This window comes from Pristiophorus japonicus, chromosome 13, assembly GCF_044704955.1.
Source record: "Pristiophorus japonicus isolate sPriJap1 chromosome 13, sPriJap1.hap1, whole genome shotgun sequence".
Lineage (NCBI taxonomy): Eukaryota > Metazoa > Chordata > Chondrichthyes > Pristiophoridae > Pristiophorus > Pristiophorus japonicus.
In genome coordinates, this window is record NC_091989.1 from 148,292,647 (window position 1) to 148,311,516 (window position 18,870).

Here is an 18,870-nt window from a genome sequence, read left to right on the forward strand (position 1 = left end):
TTACAGCTATACAGTTGATAAAGTACAATAGATTTAGCAACTGGTACAAAGATTTATTCCGAGGGGGCAAAAAAAAAGACAAAGACGCGTGGAATATGCAGACGAGCTCTAATGGAAAAATACAGCCATGCAACCATGTCCAAATAATAGTCAATGGACTTAGCAACACAAGATGTGAGGCACATGTACACATCTGTCTCAAAGATGTATTCTTGAAAGCTCTTTTCTTTATGCCCCCAATAAAAGGCTTGTTTCATGAAACTGCCCCTCATTTGCCAGCCTGATGACCATACTTTATTTTAGTCTTTCAAATAACAGTTCTCTTTTAAATATAAACATAAGTCAGGAGCCAGAAGTACCATTTTGGCTATCTAAGCTCCTCCCTCTAGTATCCTAACTCTTCCAATCACAGCATCCAACTTGAACAATCCGCGTGTGCTACGACACTGCCCGACAGATTGTTCCAAACAATTACCACATTGAGTAAATATACTTCATTTTTCACTAATTTCCATTTGTGTCTTCTGGTCTTACTTTTCTGGTATATTTTAAAATAATATTTGTGTTATCATATCTATACCATATTATATATTTCAATGAGATCCCTCCTTAAATAACCATCATTCCCAATTGTAGACCCAAAGCTTCTCCAATCTTTCCTCAAAGGGCATCCCCTTTACACTGGGGATCATACTTGTCGCTTTTTCTGTATACTTTCTAATGCAAGTATATATTTTTTGGGGCACGGTAACCAAACTGGACAAGTATTCCAAGTGTGTTCTAGCCAGTGCACTCTAAAGCCTTAGTATAACTGTTATGGTTCCACATCCTAAAGTTCTAAAAGCTTTTTTAATGTAGTCATTTATTTCAATGTGTAGACATTATAATATGACTGTCTGCATTTCCAGGTCCATTTACAATTCTCTGCCTGCTAATTATTGCAGATTTATAACCTGTAGTTTTTCAACCGATACATATTTTATATTTGTTAAATTTAATTTGCCTATCCAATTACATAACCGATTTAAATCCTTCTGCAAATCTTTAGCTGCATTCCCTACCTCAACTTCTCTTCCTATTTTAGCCTCATCAACAAATTTGCCATGATTATGGTTAGTTTTGTCATCCAAATCATTTATGTAGATTAGAATCAACACTTAACACTTCACCCCCTCCCTATATGCCTTTGGGGGTAATTCGGCCATGAGGCTTACTAGCCTGACCAGGATTTAACTTCTCCCCCCCTCCCCCGCAAACTCCCATCATACTGGCTACTCTTCATGTCCACCGCTATGAATTCCACTGGTCTCCACTCCAACACAAACTCGCAAAATCGCAATCGCTCCAAACTTCTGGTTTTCTGAAGAGTTTTCATTTTCAGTCTCTTCAGATGTCAAAACTAGCACCTCTGGGATCCTTCATGTATTGGTTGATAGACAAACAATATATCTTGCAATGTTCTAATTAACAAAGGACAAAAACAATACTTCATACATAAATCCAGTTAAACTGAGCAGACTTTACTATATTCAAAAACAATTCACGTGTAGATTTTGAAACAGTTTTGCTGGTTAATTGGATCAAAGTCTTCAAAGCAGAACAAACTAGTTGTTTATGGTCCAGGAAAACCTGCTATTCAAATCAAAAAACAATCTTCAATTCAAATCAGCAAATTCATTTTCCAACAAAGACACCAGATGAATATTCAAGTCAAAGTAATGAATATCAGGGTTCATCATATGTAGTCATCTTACAAACGTACTGAAGGAGCAATATTATACACTCCTAGTTATTCTCAATAGGGTATGGACAAAGCATAGGATCACCAAAGCTGCTGAAAATGTGGTCTGAGTAAGTACAAAGGAAAGAGCATCCCTGTTATTTTTATAAACAACCATCTTTGTGCAAGTTGACCACACCAGATTTTGGTTCTGAAGATACAAGGGAATCAGTCTTCTGAATTTTCTTCAATTCCTCAGTACATTTGTTCAGTCCTTTCACATTATTTCTGCTAATTTGATGGTTTGCACAACTGGTCATTTCAACTGTGTGTTTTAACAACATTTATACAAAAATTGTTGAGTTAAATTACTTGACAACTGTATTAACAGTGCAACCAACAAATAAGGCTTTGACAAGTGAGGGGGAGGCCCTCACAGTCCTTTGAAAATACAGAAAATTAATTGGTCCTTGAATAATGCTCTTTAATGCACTTCAATTTCCTCAGTAAATCAACACCAAAATATTTGAATAACTGGTAAAATAAAGGCTCGGCATTTTCTAGAAAGTTTTGGTGTTACTGCAGCATGCAAGTTGATTGTTTTTTCCAAGGAAATTCTGCCCAACTGATGTACACCTGTTTTATGCTGAAAAATTGCTACAAACTAATCTCCTCAGTCATTTGCGCTGCTCCACAGTTATATTTGCAGAAACCCCCATTGCTGTTAATGCCGTTGTCAAGTAACTTAATTCAACAATGTTTGTATAAATGTTCATAGCTGCTCCCCATGCAAAAGATTGGAAAAGTCGAGTTTTCTGCCTTTACATTAGTTCTGAACAGATGTAAATTTGCACCACATTTGAGGCACAGCAGTACCCAAAGTCACTATTTCTGGTGTTGTGTGTGATTTTGTATTTTTTTTTACATTTCTCCTTACTGAGACCAGCACTGTACTTAAACCCCCATATTTCCTTACTCACTTAATCTCATCCTTCACAAACTCATTCATGCCCAAACCGTACTTAAATCCAGAGTAAAGCTCAGTTCCAACTCCAGATGTGAACTCATTACTACACTATTGACATTTCGCCATTTTTTATACCAGCTTTTTCTACAAGGCTGCCAAATAGGAAGTTCTGTAATGTGGGTCATGCCTGCGAGAAATAGATTGAGATTGCCTAAATTCATTTCTCATTAGTCTGATTTGGATTTGAGTCCAAGTCCAAGAGGTGAAAGGCATGTATTTAACCTACCACCCCACCAGACATCTTAAATGAATTTGGACAATTTGGTAAAGAATACAACAATGAAACTTTCTCATAAATTGAGTGAATAATTGAGGGAATAAAAAAAAAGTGTATATTCCAGGAATAGATCGGGCCTGCAGATCTATGTACCCATTTCCCCATCCACATTCTGAAAAGCCTCTCTCCAGGACTGTAGCTTCACAACAGCAGCCCGAATGGCCCGGATTTTGCGGTCAGTGGTGAAGTGATGTTGCTTGCCGCTAGACTCGAAGAAATCTGCCCACAAATGTTTAGCAGACTCTGGTCATCGATTTCATCTTTTCTGACATGACATTCCATCATCTGGTGTCATCTATCGGGGATCTATGGCGATGTCATCAAGCAGGCTAAGCAGCCAATCACATTGAACAATTCTCAGACAGAAAACCAGGAAGTAAAAAGCAGGTTTTATCATTCACTTTAAAATTTTGCAGAAAGCGAAACAATGATTGGGACATATCTATGGGATTAAGGTAGAAGCTGGCCTCAAACAAATTGGAACATTTTTTTTATTATTTTTAAAATCTATGAAATTTTTATTATGAAATGGAGAAAATGACACTCCATAAATATAAAATAATTTTTTCAGTGCCAGAGAGGTTGTGCAGCAGTAATTTTGACTTAGTACACCATTAAAAATTAGGTTACACCTCATGCAACAAGGCTCAGCTTTTTCCAGGGTTTTTAATAGTGAGAATAGTGTGTAAAAAGTTGAAGATGACATCAATTCAGTGATTTGTAATTGATTTTCATCTGCAAGGACTGCAACTGCAGACCCTGTGGAGGAGCTGGATATCATGGACATCAGCTTCCGGAGTTACGCGTTTAATTGCACGGGTACAGACTTTAGAATGTGTGTCAGTTTTACAGCGTATTGACGGCGAATGCCGACAGTTTCACTGTCATTACAATTGCAAATTCTGGGTCAATATGTTCATTTAATCAGAAACAATTGTTTTTGTACTGAGATGATTTTAAGCAACCCAAAAATTAGAGCTTTCAATGATCTGGCAGCTTCCTCTGAAAGGCCACTTAGATCTTTGATAGGGTTTATGATTTTATAAATCTACTATGTAACTTTGGCATTATTTCAACTACAAACTATTGCTCATTATTGTGCAAACCTCAAAAAAAACTGTTACGTATGTAAACATTGTAACTGTGTAAGACTCGCCACTAGAGGGCGCAACTATTGGAGGCCCAAGGGTCACCTGCACACCTTGTGCAACGGAGCATAAAAGGTTGTCTGCCATGCTGCTTAGGCATTCTGGAGTTGTATTAAAGAGACTAAGGTCACATCAGTTTTAGCTCACAGTACTCAGTTTTGGAGTTCTTCCATACTTAACAATTGGCGACGAGTAACAGATTACGAACTTTCATGCGGTCATGGCTGCCGTTGGTATCTTAGAGTGATTTGTAGAGGGTGATGATTGGGAAGCCTTCGTTGAACGTCTCGACCAGTACTTTGTGGCCGAGCTGGATGGGGACAATAAAGCGATCAAGCGCAGGGCGATTCTCCTCACAGTGTGTGGGTCCACAATATACCGCCTCAAAGAATCTGCTAGCACTGGAGAAGACATATAAAGAGTTGCGTACACTGGTTCAGAACCACCTCAAGCCAAGCGTCTTAATGGCCAGGTATCGCTTCTACACGCACCACCGTTCCGAGGGCCAGGACATGGCGAGTTATGTCGGCGACCTGAGACGCCTTGCGGGAACTTGCGAATTTGCTGGATTTTTTGGGGAAATGCTGCGGGACGTTTTTGTACTTGGCATCGGCCACGAGGTCATTCTTCGCAAGCTGCTGTCCGCCGAATTCCTAGACCTGATCCAGGCCATCACGATAGCCCAGGCATTCATATCCATGAGCGATAATACCAGACAGATATCTTCCCAGCATCGAAGCTCACCGGAAAGTACTGTGCATAAAATAACGTCGCTAGCAGGCAGAACTGCATATGGCAGGGCGTACACGTCTGCAACTGCAAGACCTAGGATGACTCAGAGTCCGCCATTGGGCGTGAATGCAAATCCATTAGCACCATGTTGGCGCTGTGGGGGTAATCATCGAGCTCATCAATGTCGATTCAAGCACGACATGTGCAAAGGCTGCGAAACAATGGGGCACCTCCAGCGAATGTGCAAGAGTGCTGTCACTCACCACGTGACAGTCGGCAGAGGATGATCGATCTGCCGCAGATCACGCAGAACAAGAGGCACAACTCAACCCAAGGAAGAAGTGTATGAGGTACACACCTTCACCACCGAGCCCACCTATTATGCTGAAAGTCAAATTGAATGGTATTCCGGTATCAATGGACACAGGGGCGAGTCAACCAATTATGAGCCAGAAGGCTTTTGAGAAACTGTGGGGCAACAAGGCACAAAGGCCCAAACTGAGCCCGATTCAGACAAAGCTGCGCGCACCTACACCAAAGAGCTCATACCAGTCATTGGCAGTGCGGCAGTGAAGGTATCGTACGATGGATCGGTGCATGATTTATCACTGTGGATTGTACCAGGCGATGGCCCAACGCTATTCGGCAGAAGCTGGCTGGGAAAGATACAATGGAACGGAGACGAAGCACTATCTTCAGTGGATGATGCCTCGTGCGCCCAAGTGCTGAGCAAGTTTCCGTCGCTATTTGAACCAGGCATCGGCAACTTCGCAGGCGCCAAGGTGCAGACCCATCTAATCCCCGATGCAAGGCCCGTTCATCACACGGCTTGAGCAGTTCCATATATGATGAGGGAGAAAGTAGAGATCGAACTGGATAAACTTCAACAAGAGGGAATCATATCGCCAGTCGAGTTCAATGAGTGGGCCAGTCCGATTGTTGCGCCGTTGAAAAGCGATGGCACGGTCAGAATCTGCGGAGACTACAAGGTAACGATCAACAGAGTCTTGTTACAGGACCAGTACCCGCTACCCAAGGCGGATGACCTGTTCTCAACATTAGCAGCGGGGAAGTCGTTCACCAAGCTGGACCTAACCTCCGCCTACATGACATGAGCTGGCTGAAACTTCAAAAAGATTGACGTGCATCAACACGCTCAAAGGACTGTTTATATACCACAGGTGGCCTTTTGGGATTCGCTCGGCTGCTGCCATCTTCCAGAGGAACATAGAGAGTCTGCTAAAATCGGTTCAAGATGACATCCTGATCACCGGTCGTGACACCATCGAACACTTGCACAACCTGGAAGAGGTTCTAAGTTGACTAGACAGAGTGGGACTCAGGCTGAAACGCTCCAAGTGTGTTTTCCTGGAGCCAGAGGTCGAATTTTGCGGGAGAAAGATTGCGGCAGACGGCATCAGACCCACGGACTCAAAGACAGAGGCCATCAAGAATGCACTCTGACCATAGAATGTGACGGAGCTGCATTCGTTCCTGGTACTGCTATTCCTGGTAACTTTCTACCCGGGTTAAGCACTTTGCTGGAACCGTTGCACATGTTGCTACGCAAGGGTGACAACTGGGTAAGGGATAAAATTTCAAGAGACAGCCTTTGAGAAGGCCAGAGGCCTACTTTGTTCTAATAAGTTACTTGTACTGTATGACCCGTGTAAACGATTAGTACTAGTTTGTGATGCATCTTCATACGGGGTCGGCTGTGTGTTACAGAAAACCAATGTATCGGGCAAACTTCAACCGGTTGCATATGCCTGTCTAAGGCTGAGAGCGCCTATAGTATGGTCGAGAAAGAGGTGTCAGCATGTGTATATGGGGTTAAGAAAATGCACCAATACCTACTTAGACTTCGGTTTGAGCTTGCAACTGACAACAAATCGCTCATTTTGCTATTTTCAGAAGGCAACGGTATAACCACCAATGCTTCATCCCGCATCCAAAGATGGGCACTAACATTGTCCGCTTATGACTATTATCCGCCACAGACCAGGCACGGAGAACTTTGCAGATGCCCTCAGTCGGCTACCATTGCCCACTACCGGGGTGGAAATGGCACAGCCCGCAGACTTGCTTCTGGTCATGGATGCTTTTGAGAGCGAGTGGTCACCCATCACTGCTCGCCAGATCAGGACCTGGACCAGCCAGGATCCTGTGGTATCACTTGTAAAAAGTTGCGTCCTGAATGGGAGCTGGTCGGCCGTACCCGGGGAAATGCAAAATGAAACTAAGCCGTTTCACCAACGCAAAGGTGAAATGTCCATCCAGTCAGATTGTCTCTTATGGGGTAATCGTGTGGTTTTGCCAAAAAAAGGCAGGGAAACGGTTATATGCGACCTACACAATACCCACCCAGGCATAGTCATGATGAAGGCAATTGCCAGGTCGCATGTTTGGTGGCCCAGCATTGACTCTGATTCAAGAGTCACGCGTACACCAGTGCAACACGTGCTCACAACTGAGCAATGCACCACGGGAGACTCCATGGAGTCTGTGGTCATGGCCCTCCAAACCGTGGTCCAGGATCCACGTAGATTTTGCTGGCCCCTTTCTCCGAAAGATGTTTTTAGCTGTAGTGGACGCTTACTCTAAATGGATTGATTGCGTAATCATGTCATCCAGCACATCCACTGCCACCATTGAAAGCCTCCGGGCTATGTTCACCACCCATGGCTTGCCCGATATCCTTGTCAGTGACAATGGACCCTGTTTCACCAGCTCGGAATTCAAATAGTTTATGACCCACAATGGCATTAAGTATGTCAGGTCTGTCCCATTTAAGCCCGCATCCAACGGGCAGTCCAAACTATCAAGCAGAGCTTGAAACGTGTGACGGAAGGCTCCTTGCAGACCCGCTCATCTTGGGTTCTGCTCAGCTATCGGACGCGACCTCACTCGCTCACTGGGGTTCCCCCTGTAGAATTGTTAATGAAGAGAGCACTCAAAAGCAGGCTCTTCCTAGACCACCCGGATCTAAATGATCATGTGGAAACCCGGCATCACATGTACCATGATCGCGCGGCTGTATCGCGTGACATTGATGTTAACAACCCTGTGTTTGTCCTGAATTACGGTCATGGTTCTAAATGGGTTGCTGGCACTGTCTTGGCCAAGGAGCGGAAGAGTGTGTTTATAGTCAAACTATTGAATGGACAAACATGCAGAAAGCATTTGGATCAGACCAAACTGCGGTTCACCGACAACCAGGAACAACCTGAAGAGGACATCACCATCATCGATCCACCAACACACACCCAACCAGCAATTGACCTCGCTGTCAATCAAGAGGATGAACCCACCATTCCCAACAGTCCTGTCAGACCAGCCACGCCGTAGTGCAGCAATGGTCCAACCAACTCACCCATGCCAGAGTTTGAACTTAAGACAATCAACCAGGGAGCAAAGGGCCCTGGATCGTCTCAACTTGTAAATAATTTGTATCAAAGACTTTTGGGTGGGGGGGGGGGGGGGAAGAGGCGTGATGTTATGTATGTAAACATTGTAACTGTGTAAGACTTGCCACCAGAGGACGCAACTGTTGGAGGCCCACGGGTCACCTGCACACCTCGTGCAAGGGAGTATAAAAGGTTGTCTGCCATGCTGCTTAGGCACTCTGGAGTTGTATTAAAAAGACTGTCACTTCAGTTTTAGCTCTCAGTACTCAGTCTTCTGGAGTCTTCCATACTAAACAAAAACTACTAAATTCATCTGGATGAAGCTGCTCCCTTGGTGCACTGAATTCTATCCAAAGTCAGTAAATATAAATATCTTTATATGGAACAGTACAAGTGTGTTTTATTGAGCTCTGACTGCATGAGGTTTCATTCCTAAAGGTCTTTTCCCCAAATGCATTTCCCCAACAGGCCTGGAATGACATAATCATTGCAAATAAAAACTGGAAAATATTTTGTGGCAATGTACAGAAATGAAGTAACAATTTTTCCCATTTGAGACAACACACAACTCGTACTGTCTGAACAATGCATTTCAACCTGAACCACTAAAAAGAGTAATATGCATTCAATTACCGACCACTGTATGGTTCTTTTCATTATGTGTGCTTGTTCAACCTCAAAATACAAATCAATAGGCAATCATTCAGAGATAGAATTGTCCACAGAGAAGAAATCATGAGAAGATAGCCCTTTTAAGAGTTTGTTTCTTCATAACAGTATATGAGCCATGTGGTCTCATTACACACAAATATTCACACTATTTATTCCAGGCAGAAACAGCTTATTGGAAAGTAAGCCAATGATTGTCAGCACTCCAGATTATTGCAATGCTTCGCTACATGAATAGTAGTGTCATTTAAAAAATATATATTTTGCATGGTCAAACTCTGAAGATTTATTCACCTCCTGTGACAAATTGTTTTCTTTTCTAATCATCCTGTTCATAAATGTTATTAAAGCTAAAACTATTTCTGGATACATGGAGCTGATATAATTTCTAGCTTGGGCTTTGCATTGTTTTAGATCAAACCATTTTAGGGAGAATAACTACAATACATTGTACTGAACTTTAACATTTTGCTGAGTAACGACACCGATAAATCTACTTCTATCTCAGATGCTATTTTGGAAGTTGGTGACAGCAGAAGCAACAAAGCAATATCAAACAAATATATTTAATAAACAGCTCTATGTTCTGAGTTAGAGAGTAAAGAGGAGTAAAGAGGAGTAAAGAGAAGTATAGAGGAGTAAAGAGGAGTAAAGAGGAGTAAAGAGGAGTAAAGAGGATGGCTCCTCTATACATAAAGAACTATTTTCAAATGAGGAAAATACCCATGTTGATAATCTGGCATTGTATCATTCAGTCATCCTCCACAAGCAAATTAATTCCATCAAAGTAGTTCAACAACTACAGATGGGAACAGTAAGTAATATGGATTCCAAATTGGAAGAGAAGTGACAAATGCATTGGGCTAAAAAGGTGAAGGACAATAATGGTTTATGAAAGCACCAATTTTTCTTATTCGTTCCTGGAATGTGGACATGGCTGGCTTGGCCAGCATTAATTACCCATCTTAAATTGCCTTCTTGAATCGCTGCACTGTATGTTAAAGGTACTTCCGTAGTGCTGTTACCCAAGTGGAGGAAGAGCATCTGGGAGGGCGCTGAGCACCTCGAGTCTCGTCGCCGAAAGCATGCAGAAACCAAACACAGACAGCTGAAGGAGCGTGCGGAAAACCAGACTACCCACCCACCCTTTCCTTCAACCAGTGTCTGTCCCACCTGTGACAGTAATTCCCGTATTGGACTGTTCAGTCACTTGAGAACTCATTTTTAAGAGTGGAAACAAGTCTTCCTCGATTTTGAGGGACTGCCTATGATGATGATGAGTGCTGTTAGGGAGGGAGTTCCAGGATTTTGACCCAGCAACGATGACGGAACGGCAATATATTTCCAAGTCAGGATGGTGTATATTAATGCATGCAGCTGCCTTACAGAAATAAAATCTGCTTTTAGGTTGTGTTTAGTCTGGTACCAATCGTTGTAAATTCAACAACTTCAGTTTGCGGTTTCCGCAGACAGAAAAGCCAGAGACCCTGGTAGAGACTATGCTGGCCCTGGAGATGGCCATTGCTCTGGTAGAATAAATCTTCACCATGTCTCAGAGTTTCACCATGGAAAATAGTAAAATAATTACACTACTATTCATTGAGCCAAGCATTGACAATAGGTTTACCCAAGTTGTTGTTACCAAATGAATTGCTTGAATTAATTATCTTAGGGTCAGTCTAAACAGAAATGCAAGACAAAGAAACAAAATGGTATTTCACCCTCAATAAGTTCCCCACTGGAGTGGAGCTAATCTACAGAACAAATGGGAAATTATTCAACCTCCATCGTCTTCAGTCCAGATCCAAGGCAGTCGCATCCTCGGTCATTGAATTTCAGTATGCAGACAACACTTGCGTCTGTGCACACTCGGAGGTCGAACTCCAAATCTTCGTCAACGCCTTCACCGAAGCGTACGAGAGCATGGGCCTCACACTAAACAGACGTAAGACAAAAGTCCTCTACCAACCTGCTCCCGTCACACAGTCCTGCCCCCCCCCCCCCCGATTATCAAAATCCACGACGAGGCCTTGGACAACGTGGACCATTTTCCATACCTCGGGAACTTACTGTCAACAAGAGCAGAGGTCGATGACGAAGTCCAACACCGCCTCCAGTCTGCCAGTGCAGCCTTCAGTCGCCTGAGGAAGAGCGTGTTTGAAGACCGGGACCTCAAACCCGGCACTATGCTCATGGTCTACAGAGCAGTAGTGATACCCGCCCTCTTATATGCTTCAGAGACATGGACCATGTACAACAGGCACCTCAAAGCACTGGTGAAGTACCACCTGCCTGCGCAAGATCCTGCAAATCCATTGGCAAGATAGGCGCACCAATGTCAGTCTTCTCGTTCAGGCCAACATCCCCAGCATCAAAGCATTGACCACCCTCGATCAGCTTCGATGGACGGGCCACATCGTCCGCATGCCCAATACAAGACTCCCAAAACGAGTGCTCTACTCGGAGCTCCAACACGGCAAGTGAGCCCCAGGTGGGCAGAGGAAATGCTTTAAGGACACCCTCAAAGCCACCTTGAAAAATTGCAACATCCTCACCGACACCTGGGAATCCCTGGCCTGAGACCGCTCAAAGTGGAGGAGAAGCATCTGGGAAGGCGCCGAACACCTCGAGTCTCTTCGTCGGGAGCAAGCGGAGGCTAAGCGCAAACAGCGGAAGGAGCGCAGGATGTCCCAAGTACCCCACCCACCCATCCCTTCAACCACCGTCTGCCCCACCTGTGACAGAGACTGTAGATCCCGCATTGGACCCTTCAGTCACCTGAGAACTCATTTTAGTGTGGAAGCAAGTCATCCTCGACTCCGAGGAACTGCCTAAGAAGAAGATTTATGCTTAAGAGAAAAGTATAAAGGGAGATATCTCAAGACAAACTAGAACTGGACATGATGTTAGGAACAATTTTCAGAGTGGTTTCAGAGTGCCATAAATGCCAAAAATTAAGCAGTCTAAATCAAACAAATGATGGAATTCACTGAGCTTAAAATAGCGAGTATTGTAAAAACCTTCAAAGTCAGAAAGTTAAGAGTTATATTTATTGATTGATTAGCAATTCATTGTCATTTCTTTCCATTCATTCAACCTCCAGATTCTAGAATTGTGGCAGACATATATATTGGCCTTCACTCATTAAAACTGGAAAACAAGTGGTAGAACCAGTTTATGGCCAGGAAATATGACAACTTAACTAAATATCATCAATTCCTATAGTCAACACAAATCAGTTTTTTGATACCAATATCAGAACAGCGTGCATTATTTCCTATTATATATGACACTGTGTAGGTTGTTGTTAGAATGCAGTGCTATTCACCTTGGATGCCTGTCTGAGCCACCGCAGGTATTCTGGGCATGAATCAAAGATGACATAGTACGTTTGTCCCTGTTGCCCAGCAGAGCTGAACATGAGGCAGTATTGTCGTCTCTTTACTTCTTCCACCTATACAAAATATTAAAAAAAATATATCTTAAATTTCATTAGTTTCAAGGAAATACTTACAATAACACAATGACAATTTTTTTTAAAGTCTAGTACAATGATCTTTAATTGATCATTTCTCTAAAACTGTTTGAAAATAAAATATTCACCCAGTACAGACCAAGGAACAAAACTTGGGTTTTCCTGGTCTGTACGGCTGAGCTACATGCTGATTTACTCAGCTGAGCCATCAGGGGAGCCCGCAGTGGTATTTTTGTTTCCCCCACCCCCCCCCCAAAACCTACAGACACAAACGGTGTATTCTGAGCTCAACCAACAAGGAATGATACTATAATGTTGCAAATCACTTCCTTCCGCAGATACCCTCTGATTAGCTAAATAATAAAGAAACTATGAAGGTTATGAGGGCAGAGTTGGCTAAAGTGGACGGGGCAAATAGATTAAAGTGTAGGACGGTTGATGAACGGAGGCGCATATTTAAGGAGATATTTCACAACAAGAAAAATAAATTCCAGCGAGGAAAAAGGGGTGTAAAAGAAAAGATAGCCAGCCGTGACTAACTAAAAAAATAAAGGACTGTATCCAATTAAAAACAAGGGCATACAAAGTAGCCAAAACTAGTGGGAGAACAGAAGACTGGGAAGCTTTTAAAAGCCAGCAAAGAATGACTAAAACAATAATTAAGAAAGGGAAGATAGACTATGAAAGTAAACTAGCACGAAATATAAAAACAGATAGTTTCGATAGGTATATAAAAAGGAAAAGAGTGACTAAAGTAAATGTTGGTCCTTTCGAGGACGAGACCAGGGAATTAGTAATGGGGAACATGAAGATGGCAAAAACTCTGACCAAATATTTTGTAACAGTTTTTACAGTAGAGGACACAAACAATTTCCCACCAGTGGATAGTCAAGGGGCTATAGAAACATAGAAATTTACAGCGCAGGAGGCCATTTCGGCCCATTGTGTCCGCAGCGGCTGACAAAGAGCCGCACGGCCCTTGGTCAGCAGCTCTAAAGGTTACATATAAACCTATGAACAATGACGGAAAGGCAAAGAGCAGCCAGCCCAACCAGTCCGCCTCACACAACTGTGACATCCCTTATACGGAAACATTCTACACTCCACCCCAACCGGAGCCATGTGATCTCCTGGGAGAGGCAAAAAGCAGGTAAAAACCTAGGCCAATTTAGGGAGAAAAAAAACTGGAAAAATCTGGGAAAATCCAGGCGATCGAAACTAGTCCACGAGATCACCCTGGCTGTATTCTATTCCCTGCAGTACTTACCATTACATCTGCGCCATCCAACAAAAGGTCATCCAGTCTAATCCCAATTACCAGCCCTAGGTCTGTACCCCTGCAGGTTTCTGCACTTCAAGTGCCCATCCAACCATCTCTTAAAAGTGGTGAGGGTTTCTGCATCCACCACTCTTCCCAGGCAGCGAGTTCCAGATCCCCACAACCCTCTGCATAAAGAAGCCCCCACTCAAATCCCCTCTAAACCTTCCACAAGCCACCTTAAAACTATGCCATTTGTAATAGATCACTCCACCAATGGAAATAGATCCTTACTATCCACTATGTCCAGGCCCCTCAATATTTTGTACACCTCAATGAGGTCTCTTCTCAACCTCCTCTGTTCCAATGAGAACAAACCCAGCCTATCCAATCTGTCCTCATAACTAAGATTCTCCATTCCAGGAAGCATCCTGGTAAATCTCCTCTCTAGTGCAATCACGTCCTTCCTATAATACGGCGACCAGAACTGCACGCAGTACTCCAGCTGTGGCCTAACCAAAGTTTTATACAATTTAAGCATAACCTCCCCGCTCTTACATTCTATGCCTCGGCCAATAAAGGCAAGCATTCCGTATGCCGCCTTAACCACCTTATCCACCTGGCCTGCTACTTTCAAGGATCTATGGACAAGCACGCCAAGGTCCCTTTGCTCAACCACTTAATGTGTATCCCCTTTCCTTATTAGCCCTCCCAAAAAGCATCACCTCACACTTCTTTGAATTAAATTCCATTTGCCACTGCTCTGCCCACCTGACCAGTAGATTGAGATCCTCCTGCAGCCCATGACTTTCCTCTTCATTATCAACCACACAGCCAATTTTAGTGTCATCTGCAAACTTCTTTATCATACTCCCTATATTCAAATCTAAATCGCTGATATATGCCACAAAAAGAAAGGGACCCAGTAATGAGCCCTGCAAAACCCTACTGGAAACATCCTTCCAGTGTATGCAGCACTCAAATCACTGACTCCACACAGTCTGGTGTTGTAGTAACTGCTGTTACCTTAGTCCTTTATTGTGTAACTCCAGAGTGCCTCAGGTGTGGTGGGCAGCCTTTTATACTCTACCTTCAGGTCTCCCACCACAGCGCCCTCTGTGGCGCACAATTGTACTTACATATTTAATGCACCTGGACAATACGTAACATCCATTACCCCCCCCCACCCCCAGTTCCAGAAGCCATTGCCGGTGACCTCAGCCTTGTTCGTCCTGGTTGATTTGTGATTGAGAGTCCATGAATTCCATGACCATCCACTTCCCTCTTCTCACGGGGGCGAGACACACGGTTTACCTTTGTGGATCATTGCAGGCGATGGGCCGACGCTTCTCAGCAGGAGGTGGATGGGGAAGGTCCGTGGGAGCTGGAAAGATTTCATTCTCCACAAACTGCTGTTCCCCGGGTTCCTAAAGAGCAGCGCCGACCGAACTGGAGGAGAAATCCCCACACAGACGAGCAGACCCTGGAAGAGCAGTTTTTCAAGTACGGGTCGATTGCTGAGGTGCGAGCCGGCGACGCGCTGCAGGCGATGAACGGGAAATCCATCGATGGCTGACAAATCCGGGGGGCGGGGCCCACGCGGAGAAAAAGTCAGGCGGCGGTCACGGCTACGGTGGAGGCCGGGACAGCGGTGGTGGCGGCTGCTACAGCGGAGCCTAGTAGGAGGGGCGGCAGTTACTGGTACAACGGCAGGAGCAGAGGCTACAGCGGCGGCGGATGCGGAGGCGGCGGCAGGTATGGCTCGGGAGAACGAGACAGCTACACGGGTGGGTACAAGAGCCAGAGCGGCGGATACGGCAGCAATTACAGAGGCCGCTCTCACAGGGACCATGACTGATCAAATCCAAAAGAGCCACGATCAAATTGTCTTGGCCGTTTTCCTTTCTTCTTTCCTCTTTAATCCTTCTATTCCAGAGAGTAAAACGTCATGCCAGCGAGCTCAAGATGGTGGCGAGCCTCGTGGCAGCAGAGCTCTGCAGACAAAGGCAAGCAGAGCAACTAAAATGGCGGCGCCCAAGGGAAGCCTCGTGGGAACCACAAGATGCGTTTTAAAAGGGAATTGCATCCGGGAGTCTTAAAAAGGACTTTACACTGTGGTGGGCCCCACAAAGAGACTTTTGTAAGACTTTTGTAAATGAGCAATGTGATTTGTATGATGACGTGAGTTATGATAAGAGTTAATATTTTGATGCTGAATGGGTACTGTGTTTAAAATAAGGGATATGTATTACGAAACGAGTTAATACTACAAGGTACAGTAAAAGGGTAAATGGATTCGTGACTATCATGATTAATGGACCAATGCGATTCTCGATCTGAGAGATTCATGCAATGGTTCAGCGGCTGCAGATGAGCCGCTAAGGCAATCACTTTCTGAGAACAGAGGCAACGCAATAGTTGTGATACCCTGTCTCAGCGCAGCCCGTTACCTCGGGCAAAAAGGGGCAGTATACCACCACCACACCTCACCCAGAGGAGCTGGGATTAAATAACTGTTCAGTGTACCTGCAACATCTGTACTACACATTATATGTACCATACAAATGTACTGTGTATGTATACCTGTTTTCTGTTGGAGGTTATGCTTGTGTACTTCATCACCCATGTAAGGACTGCAAATACCACAGGCTTGCACTGGATTGCAAGCATAACCTTTACATGGAGAAGAAGAGGAAAGTGGATGGTCATGGACTTCATGGACGCACACTCTCAAATCAACCAGGACGAACAAGACCGAGGTCACCGGCAATAGCTTCTGGAACTGGGGGAGGGGAGGGGGGGAGGCGGGAGTGAGGTGTTATGTATTGTCCAGGTACATTAAATGTATAAGTATAATGGTGCGCCACAGAGGGTGTTGTGGTGGGAGATCTGAAGGTACAGAGTATAAAAGGCTGCCCACCACACCCGAGAGGCACTCTGGAGTTACACAATAAAGGTCACAGCAGTTACTACAACACCAGACTGCGTGGAATCAGTGATTTGAGTGCTACATACACTACAGCCTGCTACTTTCAAGGATCTGTGGACAAGCACGCCAAGGTCCCTTTGTTCAACTACACTATTAAGTGGCCTACCACTTAATGTGTATCCCCTTTCCTTATTAGCCCTCCCAAAACGCATCACCTCACACTTCTCTGAATTAAATTCCATTTGCCACTGCTCTGCCCACCTGACCAGTAGATTGAGATCCTCCTGCAGCCCATGACTTTCCTCTTCATTATCAACCACACAGCCAATTTTAGTGTCATCTGCAAACTTCTTTATCATACTCCCTATATTCAAATCTAAATCGCTGATATATGCCACAAAAAGCAAGGGACCCAGTACTGAGCCCTGCAGAGCCCCAGTGGAAACATCCTTCCAGTCACAAAAACATCCATCAATCATTACCCTTTGCTTCCGGCCTCCAAGCCAATTTTGGATTCAACTTGCCACATTGCCCTGCATCCCATGGGCTTTAACCTTCATGACCAGTCTACCATGTGCGACATTATCAAAAGCCTTGCTAAAATCCATATATACTACATTGTACACACTACCCTCATCGACCCTCTTGGTTACCTCCTCAAAAAATTCAATCAGGTTAGTCAAACACGATCTTCCCTTAACAAATCCGTGCTGACTGTCCCGAATTAATCCTTGCCTTTCCAAATGCAGATTTGTCCCGTCTTTCAGGATTTTTTCCAATAATTTTTCCAACGCTGAGGTTAAGCTGACAGGCCTGTAATTACTCGGTCTATCCCTTTTTCCTTTCTTAAACAAGGATACGACATTAGCAGTCCTCCAATCCTCCGGCACCATGCCCAGATCCAAAGAGGACTGGAAAATTATGGCGAAGGCCTCTGCTATTTCCTCTTTTACTTCGCTCAACAGTCTGGGATGCATTTCATCCGGGTCTGGGGATTTATCTACTTTCAAAGCTGCTAAACCCCTTAATACCTCTCCTCTCACTATATTTATTTCATCGGGGGGAGGAACTTAACACAATCACTAAGGAGGTGGTACTCAGTAAGATAATGGGACTAAAGGCGGATAAATCCCCTGGACCTGACTGCTTGCATCCTAGGGTCTTGAGAAGTAGAGGCAGGGATAGTGGGTGCGTTGGTTATATTTTACCAAAATTCCCTGGATTCTGGGGAGGTCCCAGCAGATTGGAAAACTGCAAATGTAACGCCCCTATTTAAAAAAAGGAGGCAGACAAAAAGCAGGAAACTATAGACCAGTTAGCCTAACATCTGTGGTCGAGAAAATGTTGGAGTCCATTATTAATGAAACAGTAGCAGGACATTTGGAAAAGCAAAATTCGGTCAGGCAGTCAGCATGGATTTATGAAGGGGAAGTCATGTTTGACAAATTTGCTGGAATTCTTTAAGGATGTAATGAACAGGGTGTATAAAGGGGAACCACTGGATGTGGTGTATTTGGACTTCCAGAAGGCATTTGACAAGGTGCCACATAAAAGGTTACGGCATAAGATAAAAGTTCACGGGGTTGGGGGTAATATTAGCATGGATAGAGGATTGGCTAACTAACAGAAAACAAAGAGTTGGGATAAATGGTTCATTCTCAGGTTGGCAACCAGTAATTAGTGGGGTGCCGCAGGGATCAGTGCTGGGACGCCAACTATTTACAATTTATATTAACAACTTGGAAGAAAGGACAGAGTGTAACATAGCCAAGTTTGCTGACGATACAAAGATGGGAGGAAAAGCAATGTGTGAGGAGGACACAAAAAATCTGCAAAAGGACAGACAGGCTAAGTGAATGGGCAAAAATTTGGCAGATGGAGTATAATGTTGGAAACTGTGAGGTCATGCACTTTGGCAGGAAAAATCAAAGAGTTAGTTATTATTTAAATGGAGAAAGATTGCAAAGTGCTGCAGTACAGCAGGACCTGGGGATCCTTGTGCATGAAACACAAAAGGATAGTATGCAGGTACAGCAAGTGATCAGCAAGGCCAATGGAATCTTGGCCTTCATTGCAAAGGGGATGGAGTATAAAAGCAGGGAAGTCTTGCTACAGTTATACAGGGTATTGGTGAGGCCATACCTGGAATACTGTGTACAGTTTTGGTTTTCATATTTACAAAAGGATATACTTGCTTTGGAGGCAGTTCAGAGAAGGTTCACTAGGTT

The 18,870-nt window shown here is 44.0% G+C and overlaps 1 protein-coding gene across 1 annotated transcript in view; it reads right to left on the reverse strand.

The window, feature by feature from the left end:
- The window catches only part of phlpp2 (PH domain and leucine rich repeat protein phosphatase 2), a 214,526-nt gene that overhangs the window by 84,853 nt on the left and 110,803 nt on the right, over nucleotides 1-18,870 (reverse strand). Inside the window, exon 5 of the mRNA XM_070896972.1 lies at nucleotides 12,309-12,434. Coding sequence (XP_070753073.1) covers nucleotides 12,309-12,434 — 126 coding nt within the window. The remainder of the gene's footprint in view (nucleotides 1-12,308; nucleotides 12,435-18,870) is intronic.